Source organism: Xiphophorus hellerii, chromosome 11, assembly GCF_003331165.1.
Source record: "Xiphophorus hellerii strain 12219 chromosome 11, Xiphophorus_hellerii-4.1, whole genome shotgun sequence".
NCBI classification, from domain to species: Eukaryota; Metazoa; Chordata; class Actinopteri; order Cyprinodontiformes; family Poeciliidae; genus Xiphophorus; species Xiphophorus hellerii.
In genome coordinates, this window is record NC_045682.1 from 24546771 (window position 1) to 24566716 (window position 19946).

Here is a 19946-nt window from a genome sequence, read left to right on the forward strand (position 1 = left end):
TTTGTTTATTATATGAATTATTGTCATTTTCGTTTTAAAAATACCAAAATTTACTCGAGTAATTTCTTGGATGGCTACTTTTTACTTTAACTTAAGTAAAATATGTTAAAGTAGTGCTGCTCTTACTTAAGTACATTTTTGTGGACTTTGTCCACCTCTAATGTTTATTTTGTATGTTTTTATTCTTTTACATTCATTTTGTAGAGGAAATGAATATTTGAGACAACATGGAGTCCCTTTTTGATGCTGGGTCCAAAGGGTTGTCCTCCCTCTTTTTTCAGTTCCAGTGCCTCATCAGATCGCTAAAATGAGCAAATATTCTGTTTTAATCCCTCCAGTTTCCAGAGATTATAACATATGGTGACCCAAACACCAGATTTACTTTTTACATCAAGTAAAAAAAAATGGCGCATTGTGTTTTATCGTGTGGATTACAGGAGACTCCTTTATTTCTCCAGAGCAATCCACGCAATGCAAATGTTTTGAGGAGCTCAGACACAAAGAGTTGTTCATCATGTTTATGGCTGTGCGCACTGATGGCTTGCAGCGCAGACGGTGCGCAGATCCACCAGCCGCTTTCTGCGCGGCTGAACATCCCACCCCTCCTCCTCCTCTTTCTTCTTAACGGCCGCAACCATCTGCCGCCTCTTTTTCTAATTTCTAACCCAGCAGATTATTTCCCTCAGACGTCTACTTGCACTTGACACGACCCAAACATCGCTTCCCTCACGGAGAGCAGCTGCGCAAAGGAGCGGGAACAGAGGCAGCCCGCACCGCGCAGGAGGAGGACCGGGGTGCCGCGTACCTGCAACCCGACAGCGGAGGTTCATAAAGACGGAGCGGATTTGAATTAAGGACCGGATAACAAGCAGCAACTCTGCAACCTTCGCTTGGGGAGGGAGGGAGAGAGGGAGGCAACTGTTTAGCAGATCTTGGAAACCCTGCGTGAGGTGAGGGGAGGGAGGGAGGAGAATGAGCTATTCTTGTACCAGCAGAGGCAATAGCCAGGACCCATCAAACGCTAATCCAGCCAGAACCACCGGAGGCACCGACGGCGGCACGGACAGCACCGGCAACGGCAGCCCGAAGCAAACGGCGGTGATGAAAGTGAAGAAAGGCTGCAACTCGGCCGAGGTGGAGGTCCCGGTGACCACGGAGGAGGAGCTGCTGGGCAGGACGGTGATCACTCCGGAGGATGTTCTGGGCTTGCAGAAGATCACAGAGCGTAAGTTCACGGCTGCTGGTGCGCGGAGAAGGGAGGACAAAGGTGCTGGAAATGTGTCAGATCCCATATGAGTCATGCATCACGTCATTGTTGTGTCCTCTTATTCATGTAATGTATAGGCCCTGTTGAATCACAAGAGAAAATACCTCAAACTGAACCTGCTCTGCTCTGTTGACTCACATCAAACACACTTTGTGAATGTTACACCAAAAAATGACCTGCTGAGGTAGAAGTCACAGTTACCTCCCACTGGAGATGGTTAGGTTCAAAAATACAGGAGTAATAATCACACAGGTAACCATTATTTAGGCATGGAGTGCTTTTAAAAAAGAATCCGTTAATTAACCTGCTTATTTTTTATCAGGCTGCAGTAACAGAACTCGATTATCTGCATTTTATGCAATTTCTTTTACTTGAGTAACATTTTACTCTAGCAAGAGTAGAACTACTTCAGCATATTTTTACTGAAGTAAAAGTAAAAAGTCTACTCAAATACTGAGCAAATGATAAAATTTATCATTTAATATTTAAAAATTATATTACCAGACAGACCAAAATATAAAGTTAAATGGATATTTTGGTATTTTAAGGACAAAAATTACGATAATTCATATAAATAACAAAACCAGGCGAAAGAACATTTTCCAAATTAGTTTCTTTCAATAAAGAAACTTATGAAACTTTAGCAAAAACTGCAGGTTGCGTGTTTGTATTTTTAGTTTAAATATGTTTGTTTTAGTAGGTAGAAAATCCAGGAATTTTACTCAAGTAAGAGTAGAGATACTTCATAATAAAATTACTCAAATAAAAGTAAAAAAAAAAAAAAAAAAAAACTCCTAAAAGTAATTTTTTCCCCAAAAAAGTTAAGTAAACGTTACTACCCAACTTTGATTTTATGAGAGACCAACTTAAAGTTTTGCAAATTTACAAAGAGAAACTTGATAAATCTTTATTTGTAATTTAGGACTCCACAATAGAAAGACATTTAATCACAAAGCTGTTATCTGATTTTCCAATGACAATATTGACGATCAATTACCAACATTTTCTGCAAACTTTTTAATTTCAATCACAAAAAATGTGAGGATAAAATAAAGAGTTAAGAGTCGTTATTGGATATATAGTGCAGATCAAATCTTTTGCAGCCTCTCAGGTTTTCTTTCTTTGATTTAATCTTATTGACCTTCATCCATATATACTCTGAGCTTCCCTGTAAAGAAATGTTTCCCACAGCATGATACTGCCACTCCCATGCCTTACAGCAAGGATCAGGGAAACTGGCTTGACTTCCTGTCTCGGATCGATTTATTTTTATTTTCAATAAAATTTGTCTGGATGCATTGAGCTTCACATAGCTTCTCCCATAAGTCACAATTACAACAAAGAACTAGTCAGACTTGATTAGAGCAATAAGCTGTGGTTAGCATTATTGTGCTGCACATTGTAGAAATTAATATTGTTGTTAGTTTTCTTTCACAAAGAGCATTTTCAAACAACAGGAGCTCCTTTGTCTTTCTTGTTTGTCTTAATCAGTAATCTATTAGATGTTCAAAGCTTGTTGTTTTATAATCTTCTGAGTTGGTCCTATTCTGTATCATGGTGTTTGTTCACTAATGGTTTCTGACTAACCTCTGAGGCCTTCATTAGACAGTTGAATTTATGCTGAAATTAAATTACACATACAGTTAAATGCACGCTACACTTTTCTGATTATTTTTTGGCTAAAAAAACTAAAACCATGTTGAATTTTCTTTGACTTCACAAAAATGTGCAGCTTTTCCTATACAGAATCTCAGGAAAATCTACTGGATGTGATTGTAACTTTATAAAATGAGCTTGAATTCTACAAGAGGAATAAAAAGAGGCCTGATCAAATCCATCCAGTCATTAATTTTGCAGCAATTTCTCATCCACAGCAAGCATGTGGTGACAGTGGAGATAAAAAAACTAACTTTTCAAATTCAGAATTCAAGTGCGTTGGACCTCCTGACCTGTAGGGGGCCCTATGTGGCTGTAATGTTGAATTTTTTTTTTTTATCTGACTTGCTTTGTTAAATTATAATATCTGATGTTTCTCTTTTTCTACTTGACAGCTAAATAATACTATATTGTATTGTTTTTCAAAAACATAAACAATATAGAAATTAAAAATTGGAAAGAATGAATGAATTTACCATCAACTTCTTCCTTTACATCAGACAACCTACTTACATTTTAAACATTCTTATTCATCCTGGTTTCTCTTTTCACTCATCTGATTTTATAAATTTAGTTTTTTAATAATGTCACAGTTAAATCTGAAGGAAGTTGGCGGAAAGCTCTTATGTAGACGAGAACACCTACATGTAAGTTAGCTAACAGGTGGCAGAAGGACATTTGACTATTTAAAGGCTGCTTACACAACCTGGCTACAGAGTGTTATAACATACAAACACACTGTTGGACTTGCTTGCACCTTTTTAAAGAGGCAGTTGGAAGTTTAAACTCCATAACACTGCTGACGTTTTAATTGAAATTTAACATTTTCATCAAATAATTGTACATGTAAGAGATGACACAAGGAGTTCTTGTCTTTTCATCTTTTCTTCTCATTTCGTCACATATTTACAGACTAAGCAGGAGGATAAGTTTCTGATTAATCCTCTTTGTTCCACTCTAGCAGTCAATCAATCAATCAATCAACCAAGTTTGTTTATATTATCGGTCATTTCAGCAACAAGCAGAGTTGGGTAGTAATTAGTTACATTTACTTGAGTAACATTGTTGAAAAAATTTACTTTTAGGAGTATTTTTACTTTGCTGTATTTTTTACTTTTACTTGAGTAAAAATATGTTTTTTTACTCAAGTAAAAAACATACTTTTTGTTTGGCAGTTCAAAGAGCTTTACATGGTAAAAACAAAAATAAAAAGTAATTGAGAAATCCATAACAAATATTACATCTTCTCGAGTTCTATCATCAAATACGTTGGTCAATATTCTATTTATTATTATTCAGGTGTGTTTTTAGTCTTGATTTAAAGAATCTCAGTGTTTCGGTTGTTTTGCAGTTTTCTAATAATAACCACAGCTTACTCAGCTCGTCTTTACTCACAGCCAAAATGTCTGGTATCTTCTGTAAGCTGTCTAGTGTCACTAAAACAGCAGCAGCTGTGAGTAAAGCGAAGCCATCAAATTTAAACAGCACGCGTATTAGTCTTAAAAACTGTCACTTTCCTGGCGTCATCGCTTAGAAGCCAGAGGAGGCATGTGAGAATCACCACAGCAACGCGGATACGCGCTTGAATCGCTACAGCAACGTGGAGCATCTCCCTACTGGTTACAGCCAGCAGAGCATGCATCTCTGTTCTCCCACACACTTCCTGTTTTCTCCCCCCGTTTCAGAGCGGAGCGGCTCTCTGATGAAACGGAGACGGGCCCCCGTCTCACACGCTTTGACAGCAAACCTGAGCTCTCTCCCGAGGAGCCGCTGAAGCCGCTCTCTTGTTTTGTCTGCGTCTGTTTTGTTGCTGCCACGAATCCTCAAGTGGCTGAAATTGAGTCCCTCTCTGAAGCGGCACGATGGCACCGGAGAAGCTAAGAGAGGACAGAAAACAATCCTAAACCACAGAAATGTGTTTCAGCCTGAAAATCTCACCAAGTATTTTTGGCCTCGTTTCTCATCCAAATATCTTAGCACACTGGAATAAAGACAAAACTTACATGTAATTTTCTTTACTAAGATATAGGAACTTGTTTTAAGTAAATAATTCCTGAATATTGACTATTTCCACTGGTAGATTATTTCACTTACAACATGGGAAAAATGCCTTGTTATAAGTGAAATATTCTGCCACTGCTAGTACTTTTTAAAATCAATATTAAGGAATAATTTACTTAAAGCAAGCTCCCGTAAGGTATGTTGATCTTATTTCAAGTGAAATAAGATATTTGCACTAGAAACTAAACCAAAAACACTTGGTAAGATTTTGTGTCATTTTGAATTCAAATTCAAAAATACTTTATTGGTCCCACAGGAAAATTATATGTTATTGTAAACAGTGATGGCTGTTGGCAGGAAAGATCTCTTGTAGCAGTCTGTATTACAGCGAATCAGAAGAAGCCTCTGACTGAACATGTTCTGAAAAAGCTTTTAGCTTCTGTATAAGCATCTCCCACCTGATCCATTTAGTAATTAAGTCAAGTTTTAGGAATTAATTAGGATTTTTGCGCAGATGGTATTGGTTTTCTGGTTTGCAGATGGTTTGATCCAAATATTTTTGACTCCACTTTCCATTTTAAAGCTGTTGCATCAGTTGTCCAACTCAGAACATCATGGAAAGATGATGTTCTGCTGTTTTTGTCTTTTGCGATATATTTGTTGTTTTCCTTTGAGATAAAAATAAATGTATTACACAAATGACAGTTAGAGCAGAGAACAATTTTCTGATACCTCAATGTCATCCAATTTGCATGTTGTCAGTCCATCTATACATCCTACTTCTACATTTCCAACTTTGAATATTTTTAAAGACCTTGTTCTCCGTGTAATTGATTTGTCAGATGTTTTCCAAAGATCGCAGACAAAAAGTGTTGTATTATCACTGCATGCTGAGGCAGAGTTTTTGTTAATCGGTACACATACCTGTCGGGTTGGCTCAAGCAGTGCCATCGTCGTGGGACGGGTTCAGCTGACTGTGACAGAACAAAGCGGCTTAAACAGGGGCGCCTCTTAGTGCTGAAGCGTCCATCTGTCCATTTTCTTTAGCTTCCTAATCTTTGTAGGGTCTGGAGTCTGTCTCCAAATGACAGAGGGTGAGCCCAAATTAATTCCCAAAAGCAATTAGAGCGGCCAATTAAGCACCTAAAATTAGGGCTGAGTCATTTTATAAAAATATACATTATTCAGTAATGTTGGTGAATGTGATGTGTGGTAAATAAATAATGAACAACATTAAAGCTGCATTATAACACACGTGTCAAACTCAAGGTCCGGGGCCAAATCTGGCCCGCTGTAACTTTTTATGTGGCCCTCTAGACTTCAAATTACAAGTCCTTCCAGTTTTTCACAAATCTGCAAATTTTCTCAAAATTGGTCAAAAACATTGAGTTTCCGTGACTGCTGCCTCGGCCTTACTGTATGCCAAGTTACAGTCTGTCATGGATATGGCGGGTAATAAAAAGAAACATTTAAAATCATAAAGTAGCGCAAATATCGTAAAAATTCCTAACAAACATTTATAAATTGTCACCACAAAATGTGTAATTTTGATTGCAAAGAAACACTAAAACAATCACAAAATCCTGGAGGAACAGTTATTTATCGATATTTTAACAGTTTAATGGGTTTTATAAATATATATATAGGCCCTTTAAGAACATTCAGGTTTTTGATATGGCCCAAAATTAGAATGAGTTTGACATCCTGTTATAACATAATCATTACAAATTATGATTATCTGTCATAGTTTGTTATGAGACAGATAATATGTGAAAAGATTGATCTTCTCCACCTCCTCCCTGAACTGTTATTGAAGAAATACAATGCTACTGATAAAAAACAACCAATCAGAGCCAGGAGGAGGGTCTTAGCGCTGTCAATCATCCTCATTTACTCGCTGCTAAATGCCCTAAAGGCAGAGAAACGACTTACGGTTACAGGAAGACTATTTATTCGCCATTATCGGTGGCTACGCTAGTTAGCGTTAGCATTCACAACAGGCTACTCTATTTGCATTGTAGCAAGGAATAAGGGAGGTGAGGGAGATTAACCTGATTTTATTTGTGTAGCAGATGATTTTTATAATTTTCTTTAATTTTAAGAGTGAAAAACAGTTTTAACTCATCTCAACAATTATTCCACATCTGAATCCCTCTCACTGAAGTTGTTTTAAATATTTGACCCAGCCTTTAGTTTTCTAAAAATAAATCCTTCTCTCTTAATTCATAGTTTATTTCTTTAATTTCAAACAACATTTTGTATACAACTTGGATTGGAAGGAGTTTATTATAAGTCAATGCTGTTCAGAACTCCACTAAATCACACATTAATCAAACTATGAGAACTGGATCTTGACAGAGGAAATTTGTTTTTATTAACTCCAGTAGCCGTGTTAGCGTCGCAAACAAAGCAGAACATTTACAATCATAATATCACATTCCCACACCAGCTGATGTTTTACATACAAACACCATATGTATTCTCACTATTAATAACCAAATGACCCTCCCATACTGTCTGAAATGTTAACATATAATTGAAAATTAAAATCTGTTTAATTTGAATAATTTCCCACAACAAATAAGATTAGATTTTAGCCCCAGAGTATTGTTTATTTTGCTCCGATACCCAGATTAGCTGTAAAATTCCCATAATTTGGCTTTTTGGGGTACTTTTTTTCTAAAATATAACCTTGTTCTTCTCAAAGCAATGAGTCTTTTGTCCTGGTTTCATCTGGTACCGTCCACGCTGCACTCCTCCATCTCCCTCCTACATACCGCCCCCTCTCTCTGCTGATTACCTGGATTTGCCTTCATTGAAGAAACTAAACCGGATTAGTCCACATGAGCTGCATAAGTGCCTTCTTTCTCTTATCCAAATGCCTGGAGTGTCTTTGTTGCCATATTCTCTTCAAGTGATATTGGAAGAAGTCAGAAGCATTAAGCTGTGATTGTTTTTATTGTTTGCTTGTTTTAATTTCCAGGTTTAGATGCAGAGACAAATTACTCCCTGCAATAACATTTTACCCACATCTCTGTTCTTGCATATTTGCTCAATGTAGTTTTCCTACACAGTCTTGAAAAGATTGAAAAAATATGAAAAAATTTACATTTAACAGAGAAAACACTTAAAATTTCAAACTTTATGTCCTATTCCAAGATAAACCCTTTTTTTTTCAAAATTAGTGAACTTTTAAAATGATTTAAACTTAAATTTCCACCTATTTGCTATGTAGCAACTTGCTTTTTTTCCAACTAAGTGTTTTTCTGGAATTTTGAAACTCAATTTTTTCTTTTGTGTTTAAATCCAGATCCAAAGTTTTTAAACTGGATTTGGTTTATAACCAATTTGTATTTTTTGGCGTTTTGAGAAAATGGTGCATTACTGATCACTCAAAACCCAGGATAATCCAGTCCAGATCAGCAATAATGTTACAGATGTAAATATATTCAAAAATATTGACAAAGTGCTTTACTGTTGAATCAGATGCTTCAGCACTTTGTTGCTTCATGATTAGCAAGAAAAAAACAATAAAATACAACTAAGGCGTCATAAAATACAGCTGGAAACATTTTAATGTGGAATTTGGAAATGTAAATATCATAGAAACGCTGCTGTTAGTTATGCAGCCTCATGTTATTTTTTGACTTTTTTGAATATATGAGTATATATAAATAACAGCATGATTGTAAAATAGAGAACTACTGTGATTCTTCAAGTAGACATTCAATATTTCTGTTTCATTGTTGATCTTTTGAATTTAATGTTTTTAAAATGATATGTAACCAAACATGCTCTTTTTTTAATTTCATGTTTTTTTAAATAAGTGATGTATTCACACATCCTAAAGCAGAAGTTGAGTTTTGTTTCTATAAAGAGCAACTCAGGAAGTGGCCTTAAATAGAGACAGCACAAAAAGAAGAAATGAAAGACAAAAATCTCTTTCTTCATTGTTTACAAAGTCATCTGGATGTCGTTGGTAGTGTTTCTTTTGTTTGTTTTTCAACGTAATAATCCTTCCAGATGTTCATAAAGAAAAATCTCTGATTTATTCAAAAATTACAAAAAGAAAGTGCCTTGACCATAATGTAATATGAGAACTGCAGTTAGCCACATAAAATGTGCCATAAACAGCAGAAACTCCCAGTAATGGCGGATGAACCTATTCTATGACTGAACTGGGACACACTAAACTAGATCCCATTATCAGTGTCAGCTGTTATTTTTGCCAGCAGGCATGTTGAGTTTATAAGCTCTTAATATGGTTTCATGTGCCTGGAAGGCTCCTCCAGCGTTCACTGGCTGCTGGAACAACATTTGAACTGGATCCAGAGTTTAGATTGTCGTTTGTAGTGAAGGAGCACACTAAATTATTATAATTATTTTACAATGAATGTGGCATTGAGCAACTTTATAGTCGAACATTTCCGTAAGTAAAATCTAAATGGGTGTTTTCTCTTTGGCTTGGGGCGTTTCTATATGTTCTCCCTGTGCATGTTTGGGTTCTTCCTGGGTACTCCGACTTCTTCCCATAGTCCAAAAACTTCACTATTACGTTAATTGGTCTTTTTAAATTGCTTGTCCTGTGTGCACTCCAAAAACACAGAATCTCACCAAGTATTATTGGTCTAGTTTCTAGCAGAAATATCTTAGTGCACTCAAATAAGACAAAACTAACTCATAGGTTATACTTTTCAGAAAGATGTAGGAGTTGTTTAGAGTCAATAATTGCTTAATATTAATGAAAAAGTTCTAGTTCCATTCACAGACTTTTTAAATTGTAACATGGGAAAAATGTCTTGTTAGAAGTGAAATAATCTGCCAATGGAACTAGAACATTTTCATCAAAATTGAGGAATTATTTACTTTTAAAAAAATCTCATATATCTTGCTGGAAAGTTACTTGTAAGTCAGTTTTGTCTTATTTTAAGTGAACTAAGATATTTGAACTGGAAACTATAAAAATTACGTTGCCAAGTCTTGTAACTGATTGTCTTTGTTGAAGGTGAGAAGGATGGCGCTGTTTTGTAAATGTGACTGGCCACAAGACAATAAAACCATGAACACGTCCTCTAGGGCGTTTTGGGTTATTTGCAGATTTTGAAAGAATAGATTATAAGCTTTCCAGTTTAAGAAACACGTCACCGACACAACGCATTGAGTGCAGCCGTAGCTAAACCTGCATCCCTGCTGCATGCTTTGTGGCGTAATATTGTTCAAAAACAAAAGTCCTGCAACTCACCCTGAGAAACTTTCCACCGATATCTTCAGACTTTCTTTTTGGTGACCCGGTTTTAAGCCATTTATCCATTATTATTTATAAACACAATTCTCTGGTAAGCTAACTGTAGCGTCGCGCTAAGAGCTAACGTAACTGAAAATAAACGGTTGTTTACATGCAGTACCTGGCGGGCCGCTAGAGGGCGCCCGCGGACCACATATTGAGAAAAACTGACTTAGCTGCTGTACTTTTGCTCTAAATTTACGGAAACGTAAAAAGGTCGTAGTCCCTTTTTGGTAACATGAAGGGGTGTGCATAAGACTGACAACACCTGTCATAAACATGAAGGAGTCTTCATAAATGTTTACAACGGATGTCATTAAGTGCCTTTCTGTAAAAAATGACACTTTTAATGCAAATCTGACACTTTTAATGCAAATTTTAATTGAACATTGCATTGAAAGTGTCATTATTTAACAAATAAAGCAAAGTTGACACGTTTAATGAACTTTTAATGCAACCTTTAGTGCAACTTTGCATTAATAGTGACATTATTTACCGCTTCATGACAGCAGTCGTAAATATTTATAAAGACTCTTTCATGACAGTGCCACATCAGTCTTATGCACACCCATTCAAATAAAGTGTTATCAAGTTTTGTCTTGAAATATTATACCCAACCAAATACTGCATTCAAACTTTCTGATTATCATCTTGAAAATGTTTTAATATTTGATATATTGTGCTGCTCTAAATAATAATTAGCAGCAGAGAATAAGATGTGCGTGTGAAAAATGGCGTGTTGTAACGCTGAACAGACAGTCTGGAGTGGCAGCTGAATCATTCCTGATTGAAGAAGTGGTTTGCCAACCAGCTTCCTGTTTCCAGAAGCAGAGTGTCACCCAGCAGCTCATTTCTGACTGCTTATAGTCACATTAGTGTCATAAATCGACCCAATTGTAGCAACCAGACAGTTGACTGCATGCTTTGAAATCAAATCCTGAACACAAAAACACAGAGAGGCCTGGTGAAAGCATGGCGTGTATGTGGCTGTTTGCTGTCACACCAGAGAGGAGAGCAGGCGGTGAAAAACTGCAGCTTGCTTCAGTGGTTTTCAGCCGCAGGTTGTCCTTGGGTGGCTGTGTGAGGAACATATCCGAGGTCACAGACACAGACTGTGTAAATTACAGTAAACAGCTCAGACTGACCTTTATAAGCACACACATAAATTCTCACACACAGAACAAACTCGCTGTCTCTAATTTAGCATTATTGCGTTCAGGGGATTTCATCAGGAGGCTCAGAGACGATGATTAGTAGTAATTTAGCAGAAGAATGAGCCAACAACGTAGAGACTGGGGGGGGGGGTACTCATCAACAATTGTTTATGTCGAAAACAGTTTGTCTTGGTTTGAATTTTGCTAAAACTGTGTGAAAACCCAGAGGGTGCAGCTGGATTGCAGTATGCAGAGCTGATGTGTTTAGAAATGCTGAGCTCTGCATTCAGACTGACAGAAGAGCAGACATCAGAATAAATTACTTCTTCTTCAAGAGCGTTTACCCCCTGCAGGGAAAGGAGTTGACAGCATCCATGGATTGAGGATTGAGTTCATCTTCAGGGCTACATCAGTAGAGAAAATTAAAAAACTTTTGGAGAATGTTGTCAGTAGTCCTCTAAGGTTTCCATAAGCGAACACATTCGGTCATTTGCTCTTAAAATGTAGGAACATTAATGAACTAATTCAAAGAAAATAAAACATAGTAAACCACTTCTTATTTAATCAATCAAGTTTATTTGTATGGCAGAGGGGGGTGCAAACTTTTTGTCACATGGGACAAAAATGATCCAGCTAACAATTTTTACCCACTCAACAACAAACAACCATGTTGATGGTTTTTCTATTATATATATATATGAATGTTTTTTGTGTGTACTCTTAGCAACAAGAACAGGACATGGGTCGCCCATTCTCCAAAAACTTTTCCTTTTTATTGGAGTTTACTAAAATTTTACGAAAAGGTGCAACAAAGTCATTGAACATTTGTGATCCTGCTTACTATGAAATTTAGTTAATTTAGTACGTTGTGTTGTACCTTCCATATTTAGAAGACTTTCTCTGTATCTTTTTTGAGCATTTCACTGCAAGATCTGTTTAACTGCATCGACCTACAAGTTTGAGCTGCCATTTTTGTACTGTGCCCGAGGGCCGCACGAAATCACATTGTGGGACACAAATGGCCCCCGGGCCACAATTTGGACACCCCTGGTTTATGGTGACGCCGATGCACACCCAGTCTCAAAGTTCTTTTGTCGGCAGAAGAAGATTCTCTGGATAAATGCAATTCAAAATGTGTTTCAAACAAACTCACAATCAAAAACAACCATTATATGAGAGATGCAATTGAAACATGTTTGTTGTCAGATGTTAGGAGTCTAATTTTCTCTGTTATAACGTTGTGGAAACAATAAAAGACAGAGTTAGCGTTAAAAGCCAGAGGAAAGGAAGAGTTACTGAGCAGGAGTTTAAGACAGCTGGTGGGTTGACTGTCCGGTCAGAGCTGGCATCATTAGCAGTTAAATCATCCCTCTGAAGCTGTTTCCTCCTCTGTTTCTCTGCGCCGGCAGATGTGGTTGGTTCTTATGAGCTGACACAGCAGATAGCTGGAGGAGACTGAGCCTTTCCAGAAAGAGAAACTGCGAAAAAGCTCACAATCCAATGAGAAGGATGAGCAGACGCTGCACCAGTAGATGGATGTGGCATACAAAAACACAATTACTCACAAACTGACCCTCTTTTACTCAGATGAAGGCCAGTCCGCTGTGACCTCCAGCCTCTGAAATGTTTATATTTCATGGCTTCTGACGTGATTGGCATGAAGAGCAGCAGCATCTGCATGGATGTCGGATCAGACAGAAAGCAGGAAGTGTCTGCTCTGTTGGGGAACTCTAATAAGCAGTGACACTGCCTGGTAAGGGCAGGGAGGATTAGAGGAATAAAAATAACTCACTTGGCTTTCTCTCTGGCTGCTGGTGTGTTTGTGCTGATGTTGTATCTGTCTGGAAAGGCCTTCTCAACACATTGTACCAACATTATTCAATAAAACAAAGAAAAGAAAATATTTAAGATTTTAACGAATGTTGACTGGATAAAAATAATTGATTTTGGTGAATTTTTATAAAGCATTACATCTGTTTGTTTGCAAATTAGTAGTTCACATCTTAATTAGCATGCAGCACTGTTCCCTTTTTGTGGTCTTATTTTAAACATCTTCTTCTTCTTTATGTTTTCCTCCTGCAGATTATCTTTGCAGCCCAGACGAGAATGTTTTCAACATCGACTTCACAAGGTTCAAGATCAGAGACATGGAGACGAGCACAGTGCTGTTTGAAATCACCAAACCTCCGTCCACAGGCGAGTCCTTGAGCAGCTGACGAGAGCTGTTTTAGTTAATCAAATATCTGAGCTGTGGTATACAAACAACAGGGTTTAAAAAATATATTTAGCTACAGAGATATTACCCTAATGCGCATAATAGTATTTTTTACTTGTCCGGTTTATAAACTTTGGAAAAATATAGTATTTCACAGAAAAATAAAGAAAAATAAAGCAATAATAGTGTTCAGTTGGACAGAGATTAACAAATAGGAAATTTTCCCTTCATTTTCTAGGAAGAAATAGTTTTACCCCTTGATCTTTTTTTACTTTTGTCCTGTCAAAAATTCTATGTATTTTGTAGGAATTTTTTTTTAAATGAAGCAACAGTACATAGTGGCCATTTTGTGAGGTAGAATGAAATGTATAAATCAGGGGTCTCAAACTCCAGTCCTCGAGGGCCGCAGTCCTGCAGTTTCTAGATGTGCCACAAAACACTGGAATGAAATGACTTAATGACCTCCTCCTTGTGTAGATCAGTTCTCCAGAGCCTTAATGACCTAATTATTCTGTTCAGGTGTGGTGCAGCAGAGGCACATCTAAAAGTTGCAGGACTGCGGCTCTCAAGGACTGGAGTTTGAGACCCCTGGTATAAATCGTTTTGAAAATATTGCGAAATTTTAAAATGGTGTGTTGGTCCCTGTGACAAAGTGGTTCTTTACTCAGATGTTCTTAAATAAAACCTAGTAAGCATATTTTTCCGATATTTAATCTAATCTGTTTTTTGAAGTGTTTAGAGACTCGTTAGTGAAGAAAATTTAGTGGTAGGGAAACTGACATTGCAAATCACCCAGAAAACCGTTTCTATGGGAATGATTTTCTTTTAACACTTAAACTTCTGAGAGTTGGGAAATGGATGGATCTAAATAAAGGGAAATGTGGGGAAAAAATGTGATCATAGGTCACAAAACATTTGAGCTCAAGATGGAGGAAAGCACTTTTTAGGACTTTTATTTTTCATAAATGTGGAAAGCATGTCATCTGCCCACGAAGTCTCAATAAGACTTTTTGAAATTTGTGGTTGCAAACAAAAACAAGAAAACTTCAGGGGATGTGAAAATCAAACCTTTCTATTGCATGTTTTTTTTTTTGGTTGCTATTGGTATTTGAGCATTTTTAGCATAAATTTTTTTATGTTAAATGTGAGAGTTTTATTTATTTTGAAACTGGTTTCCATCTTAGATAAGTCAGGAGAGAAGAGGGATATCGACCTGAACGCCGGCCGTTTTGTTCGTTACCAGTTCACCCCTGCTTTCCTCCGACTGCGGCAGGTTGGAGCCACGTGAGTATAAATTAATCTGCATTTACAGTCTGCAGTAGATTGAACTAAAAACTGTGTGGTAATTTATATCGCTCATAACCTTTCCATCTTTTCTTATTCTTCATCCATCCAGGGTCGAGTTTACAGTCGGTGACATGCCTATAGAAAACTTCCGGATGATTGAGAGACATTATTTCAGGGAGAAGCTGCTCAAGAGTTTCGACTTTGAGTTTGGCTTCTGTATGCCCAGCAGCAAGAACACCTGTGAGCACATCTACGAATTCCCACCTCTGTCAGAGGACACCAGTAAGTCGTTACACAGCAGCACAAATTTATCTACCTCTCTGGGTAAAGGAAGCTTCAAAGATGATTGAACATTTTGCAAAATCAGTTTGTTAATAAGCTTAGAATGATAGTGAAGTTTCAGGGTTTCCTCCAGTGTATGATAAGCCTGGTGGGCCACCAGGCTTTAGTGGTACCCCCACCAGGATAAAAATAGTTTATTTACTATTTTTTAATGTCTGGATTTTTTAAGACTTTATTATGGTGGCTGAGAGATGCAAACGGCTTAACCAGATTAACAAGTAGCATTTTGTTTGTGATTGCAGCATTTTTTGAAGGTTTTTGCCTGTATTTTCTGTTATTGCAGCATTTTTTGTTTGCATTGCTTTTCCATTGTATTTGTTTTGTTTTTTTTTACATGTGTTTACAATTCATTTCGCCGTTTGCTGCATGTTTGCACTTGTCAGCCACCATACTTTGTGATTGGTGTTCAGGTACTAATCTTCCAGTAACACATAATTATCAAGAGATATTTTCACATTTTTTGTCAACTTTAAACATTTTTTTAACTCAAAAAAACAGCGGGCCGCTGGTTGAATTACTGCCCTATGAGAGAGCTGCATTTATGTTCATTTATATGTTCATGCAGTTAAAAATATTTTAGTCATCAACCTCATGGGGGCGACAGAGGAAAGGTTGAAAGTTTTTCCCGTAAAAGAAACAGTGGAAGACATTTTGCAGTATAAATCTATAATATTAGCGCCGTTTATGCAAGTAATGCCTTCTTAAGCATTGAAAATGGACAAATTTAACGTGAAAAAACAGAGAGGATTTTGTCAATGAAAGTAACTCTGGGCTGAAAACGTAAAGCTGAACATGGTCAAGAACTATGGAAAATCAAAATCCATTTAAATATAGATGTTTTTATTTATGAAGCATTTTAAAAAGTCACATTTGGCTAAGGTGATGTACAGAAAATAGACAAAATAGAGTAAATAATGGACACATTAACGGAGACAAAGCACTTACTATTAGAAAAAATACAAAAGACATGAATAAGAAGAGATATTTGCTGAAATATAACTAATTAGGTAATGCTGTAAAAAAAACAACTATTTGCGTTCTTACAATTAGTTCAGTCTTTTCCTTTGCTGTGGGTTTTAAATTGGTTCTGGATTGTTTTTAAATTAGGTCGACATTTAAAAGCATTAATTTATTTTAACAAACAAAAATTGTATTACAGATCCCAAACATGTGACTTAATAAGGTGGAATAATGCAGTCCAGATTGTATAAGTCTAAGTGTTATTTATTTTGAAATAGAACTGAATCACAAGCCAACGTCAGTGTTTCAGAAACAGGATTAGTCCTGTAATAATGGAGATGTTTGTGATCTGGTGAAATTAAGGTCAAACTAGACACAAAATAAGTTTTGGAGTCTTTATTCCCAGATTACTCCACAAATGTGAACCAGCATTAAATGTAATTTGGAGTGCATAGAATAAAGTTTAAAACAAACAAACAAACAAAAAATGACAAAGTAGACTTCCGTGCTCCCTAAGGGAAAACAGCGCACTCTAAAGGTGGTACACTGTATGGTCTTAATTTCCACTTTGCTAAATGTTCTTCTGGTGAAAGAAGGCTGACTTTGTAACTGTCTTTATGTGGCTCTGAAGGTTCAGGTCAGAGTTTATCACTAAAATCTAGGTTATAAACTAGAGCTTTAACGTGTTGATTCTGCACCCACCCACAGTCAGAGAGATGGTCCTGCACCCCTACGAGACGCAGTCTGACAGCTTCTACTTTGTGGACAATAAGCTGGTCATGCACAACAAGGCAGACTACTCATACAACGGCGGGACATAGAGACGGCGCCTTCGCCGCAGGAGACAGGTGGCTTAATGGACCGACCTGTGGGACAGCCAGAGGACAGCCTTGGCTTCAACTTCCTGTCTTTCGTTTGCTCTGTTTGTCTTTCTCCTGTTGAGACGACTCCATTCAGCAGCAGATGGGTTTGTGATAATCTGAGAGTGTGTTTGTGTGTAAGAAGCTGCATACACACAAACACACACACATGGACACAGACACAAAGTGTGTTTGTAACATAATAAACCAGCAGAAAAGCGATGCTTACATTTCAGATGGTTTTTAGCCACGTCATTAAAAAAAAGTTTTCAAATAATAATAGAAACTATTTTTTTTATTCAGGTAGATAATGGTAGGAATCATAGAGCCTTGTAAAAGTATTCATAACTCTTGACTTTTTTCTGATTTCATCACAAAATTAATTTTTCCAGAAGTTATTGCAATAAATGATCATATTTTCAAGTAAGGGAATAAAAATGCAAGAACACATTCTCAAAGATCAATAAACTTTTAGCACTGGAAATGGAAAACATCTTAAAAATAGAAAATAAATAAACAAAGACAACAGAAACAACAGTTAAAATGAATTACGAAGTCTCTGTAAATAAAATTGTCCTTCAAAAAAAGAGCTAGCTGACACCAATGTAACCCACTGAAAAAACTTTTTATCATCCAATTTTTATTAGAAAGAGAAAAAAATGGAAAAACAATAAATAATTCAAATTGAAATTAATGTGCTTGTTTTAATTTATCATGCAATTAATTGATTTATTGCTTATTGCGACAGGCCTAATCACAATTTTCTATTGTACTTCATGTACAGCATCAGATTCAAAGTCAGATTTGCTTTTGGACTTTGACTAGGCCATGCCAACACATGGCTATGTTTTGATGTAACTGCAGCTGTATGGTTGCACAAACCTGTTGGAGGCTCCAACAGGTTTTCTTTGCCACCGCCACGTTTCATCACGGGGTGAAACCTGTAAAAAAAAAAAACATATTAAAAATATTATTTCCACTTCAAAACCATCCGTAGAAAATCCAAGTGCAAATATAAAGTATGTGGTTGTAATGGGACCAAATGTGAACAAATTCAACTAGTATAAATACTTTTTCAAGGCACTGTAGGAACAAATCTCACACTTCTAAACGTGTGTTTTTAGGTCTTCAGTAACAGTTTTGGGAGGATTGTGATCATTTGATTCAACGGGTGATTTTTTAAAATCTATATATGAGTGTGTCTGCTGCCATTTTGTACGATTGTGTGTGTTTTTCTCCCTGTGTAAAAGTTTGTTTGAGGCATGAACACCTCTCTGGTAAAATAAAGAATATTATTTAAATGTCAGCAATGTTCTAATCTGCCTCCCAAAGGTCAAGTAGATTTCTAGAAGCTATTAGTTCATTTCCTCCACAGTAAGCAGTGATTAGTTCGAAGTTCATGAGACTTATGCTCCATCTCATTCTGTTCCTGATTTGATTGTCGACTACGTTGACCTGTAATAACTGTAGGCCGTATGTAAGTGCTGTATGTGCTCAAAGTGCGACAATTTTTACAGAGAAACTCATAAAGGTGGCTGGTCTGATGTGGACAGAAATGCACTTTGTCATCTGTGCTTTGGTTGTACTTTTAACAGCCTTGTGTTTCATTGTTTGGTTTAAAGTGAAGTTTGTCATCTCCTCTCTGCAGGAAGGATGAAAAATTACGATTTCAGGCAAACTTTTGGTTTAGAAAAATATACATTTGAAAGACGTAGCACAATAAAATATTTTAGATATTTTTTTCTTCAAACAAATAATTTATTTCTCTTGATTTCTGCCTCATAGTTGTTTCTCTTATTTTCACTTCTACATATTCCAGTGATTTTGAGTGTGCTTCATAAACTCCTTTTGTTTGAAGGAGATCTGTCATGAGATGCCTCTAAACTGTAATATGCACACTTCAATCAGAAATATCCAAATAATTGTCTGAATTTTAGGAGGGGAGGTGTTCGTTTTTACATATTTTCTGGTTTGATGCATTATATGTTTTGATTAGTTGTGTCATTGACTAATTTAAAATATGTCTACATGTTGGTTGAACCAGAGGAGTGCAGAACAAGCAATCAGTTGAAAGGAAACCAGATGTGTCTTCAGATCCGTATAGATGACACATTTTTATGTGATTCACATTGGCCCGGATTCGTTTCTGGTTTATAGTTGCAAAAAAAAATGTGGTAAAAGTTTAAAAATGTGACGGGATTTGATTGGGAATTAAACAAATTGACTTGAATGTTTTGTTGGAACATGTTTCATAAATATATAGAAGAGATTTTTAAATGACTTGTTGTGAGTCGTACAAATTATTTTGAACTTATTTAAAGTTTCCAGATGTTGGTGAGTCTCAAGAAATGAACAATAAAGATTTATTGGACTTTTTGAAGCATTACAGTGTCCCGACTCTTAGTGCTCACTGAGAAACAAACAGAAAACAGACAAATGCATATTAAGATATTAAAACTTTACAGACAAAACATTTATTTTTTAATTGACTTTATTTTTTAATTCACTTTTTGAATTAATTTAATTCAAAAAAAGCAAACAGTGATATATTCCAAGGTTTTTGTGTACGATAAGGGCTTAGATAACTAGCTGTAAACCACTAACAAGAGTAAAAACTTAAAACACATAACATTGGGTTTAATAAAGCCTTTACTATTTGATTTGAATTAAATAACAAAATTGCTTTTTAATGAAATCTGAATTGATTTAGATCCCCTGCATATTACAGGTAATTTAGAAGAAGCATAAAACTTTACTTTCACGCTCTCCCTTTGACCTCTGTATTTTTAGTTTATTACACTCTTTCTCGTAATGAACATGATAGAGAGCGGCCTTTCACATCTGCATCATCCTGTTGGCAGCCTCTTATCTCACAGTTATCCATCTGTACACGCAGTACAAAGATTTATTAACACCTGTC

The 19946-nt window shown here is 36.4% G+C and overlaps 1 protein-coding gene across 1 annotated transcript; it reads left to right on the plus strand.

The window, feature by feature from the left end:
- Window positions 1-476: 476 nt before the first annotated feature.
- On the plus strand, window positions 477-17449 carry unc119a2 (unc-119 lipid binding chaperone a2). The gene is made up of 5 exons (XM_032575497.1): window positions 477-1225; window positions 13445-13558; window positions 14762-14861; window positions 14974-15146; window positions 16875-17449. Exons 1-5 carry the CDS (start codon window positions 973-975, stop codon window positions 16985-16987), a joined length of 753 nt encoding a protein of 250 aa, XP_032431388.1. The 5' UTR covers window positions 477-972; the 3' UTR covers window positions 16988-17449.
- The last annotated feature ends 2497 nt before the right edge of the window (window positions 17450-19946 follow it).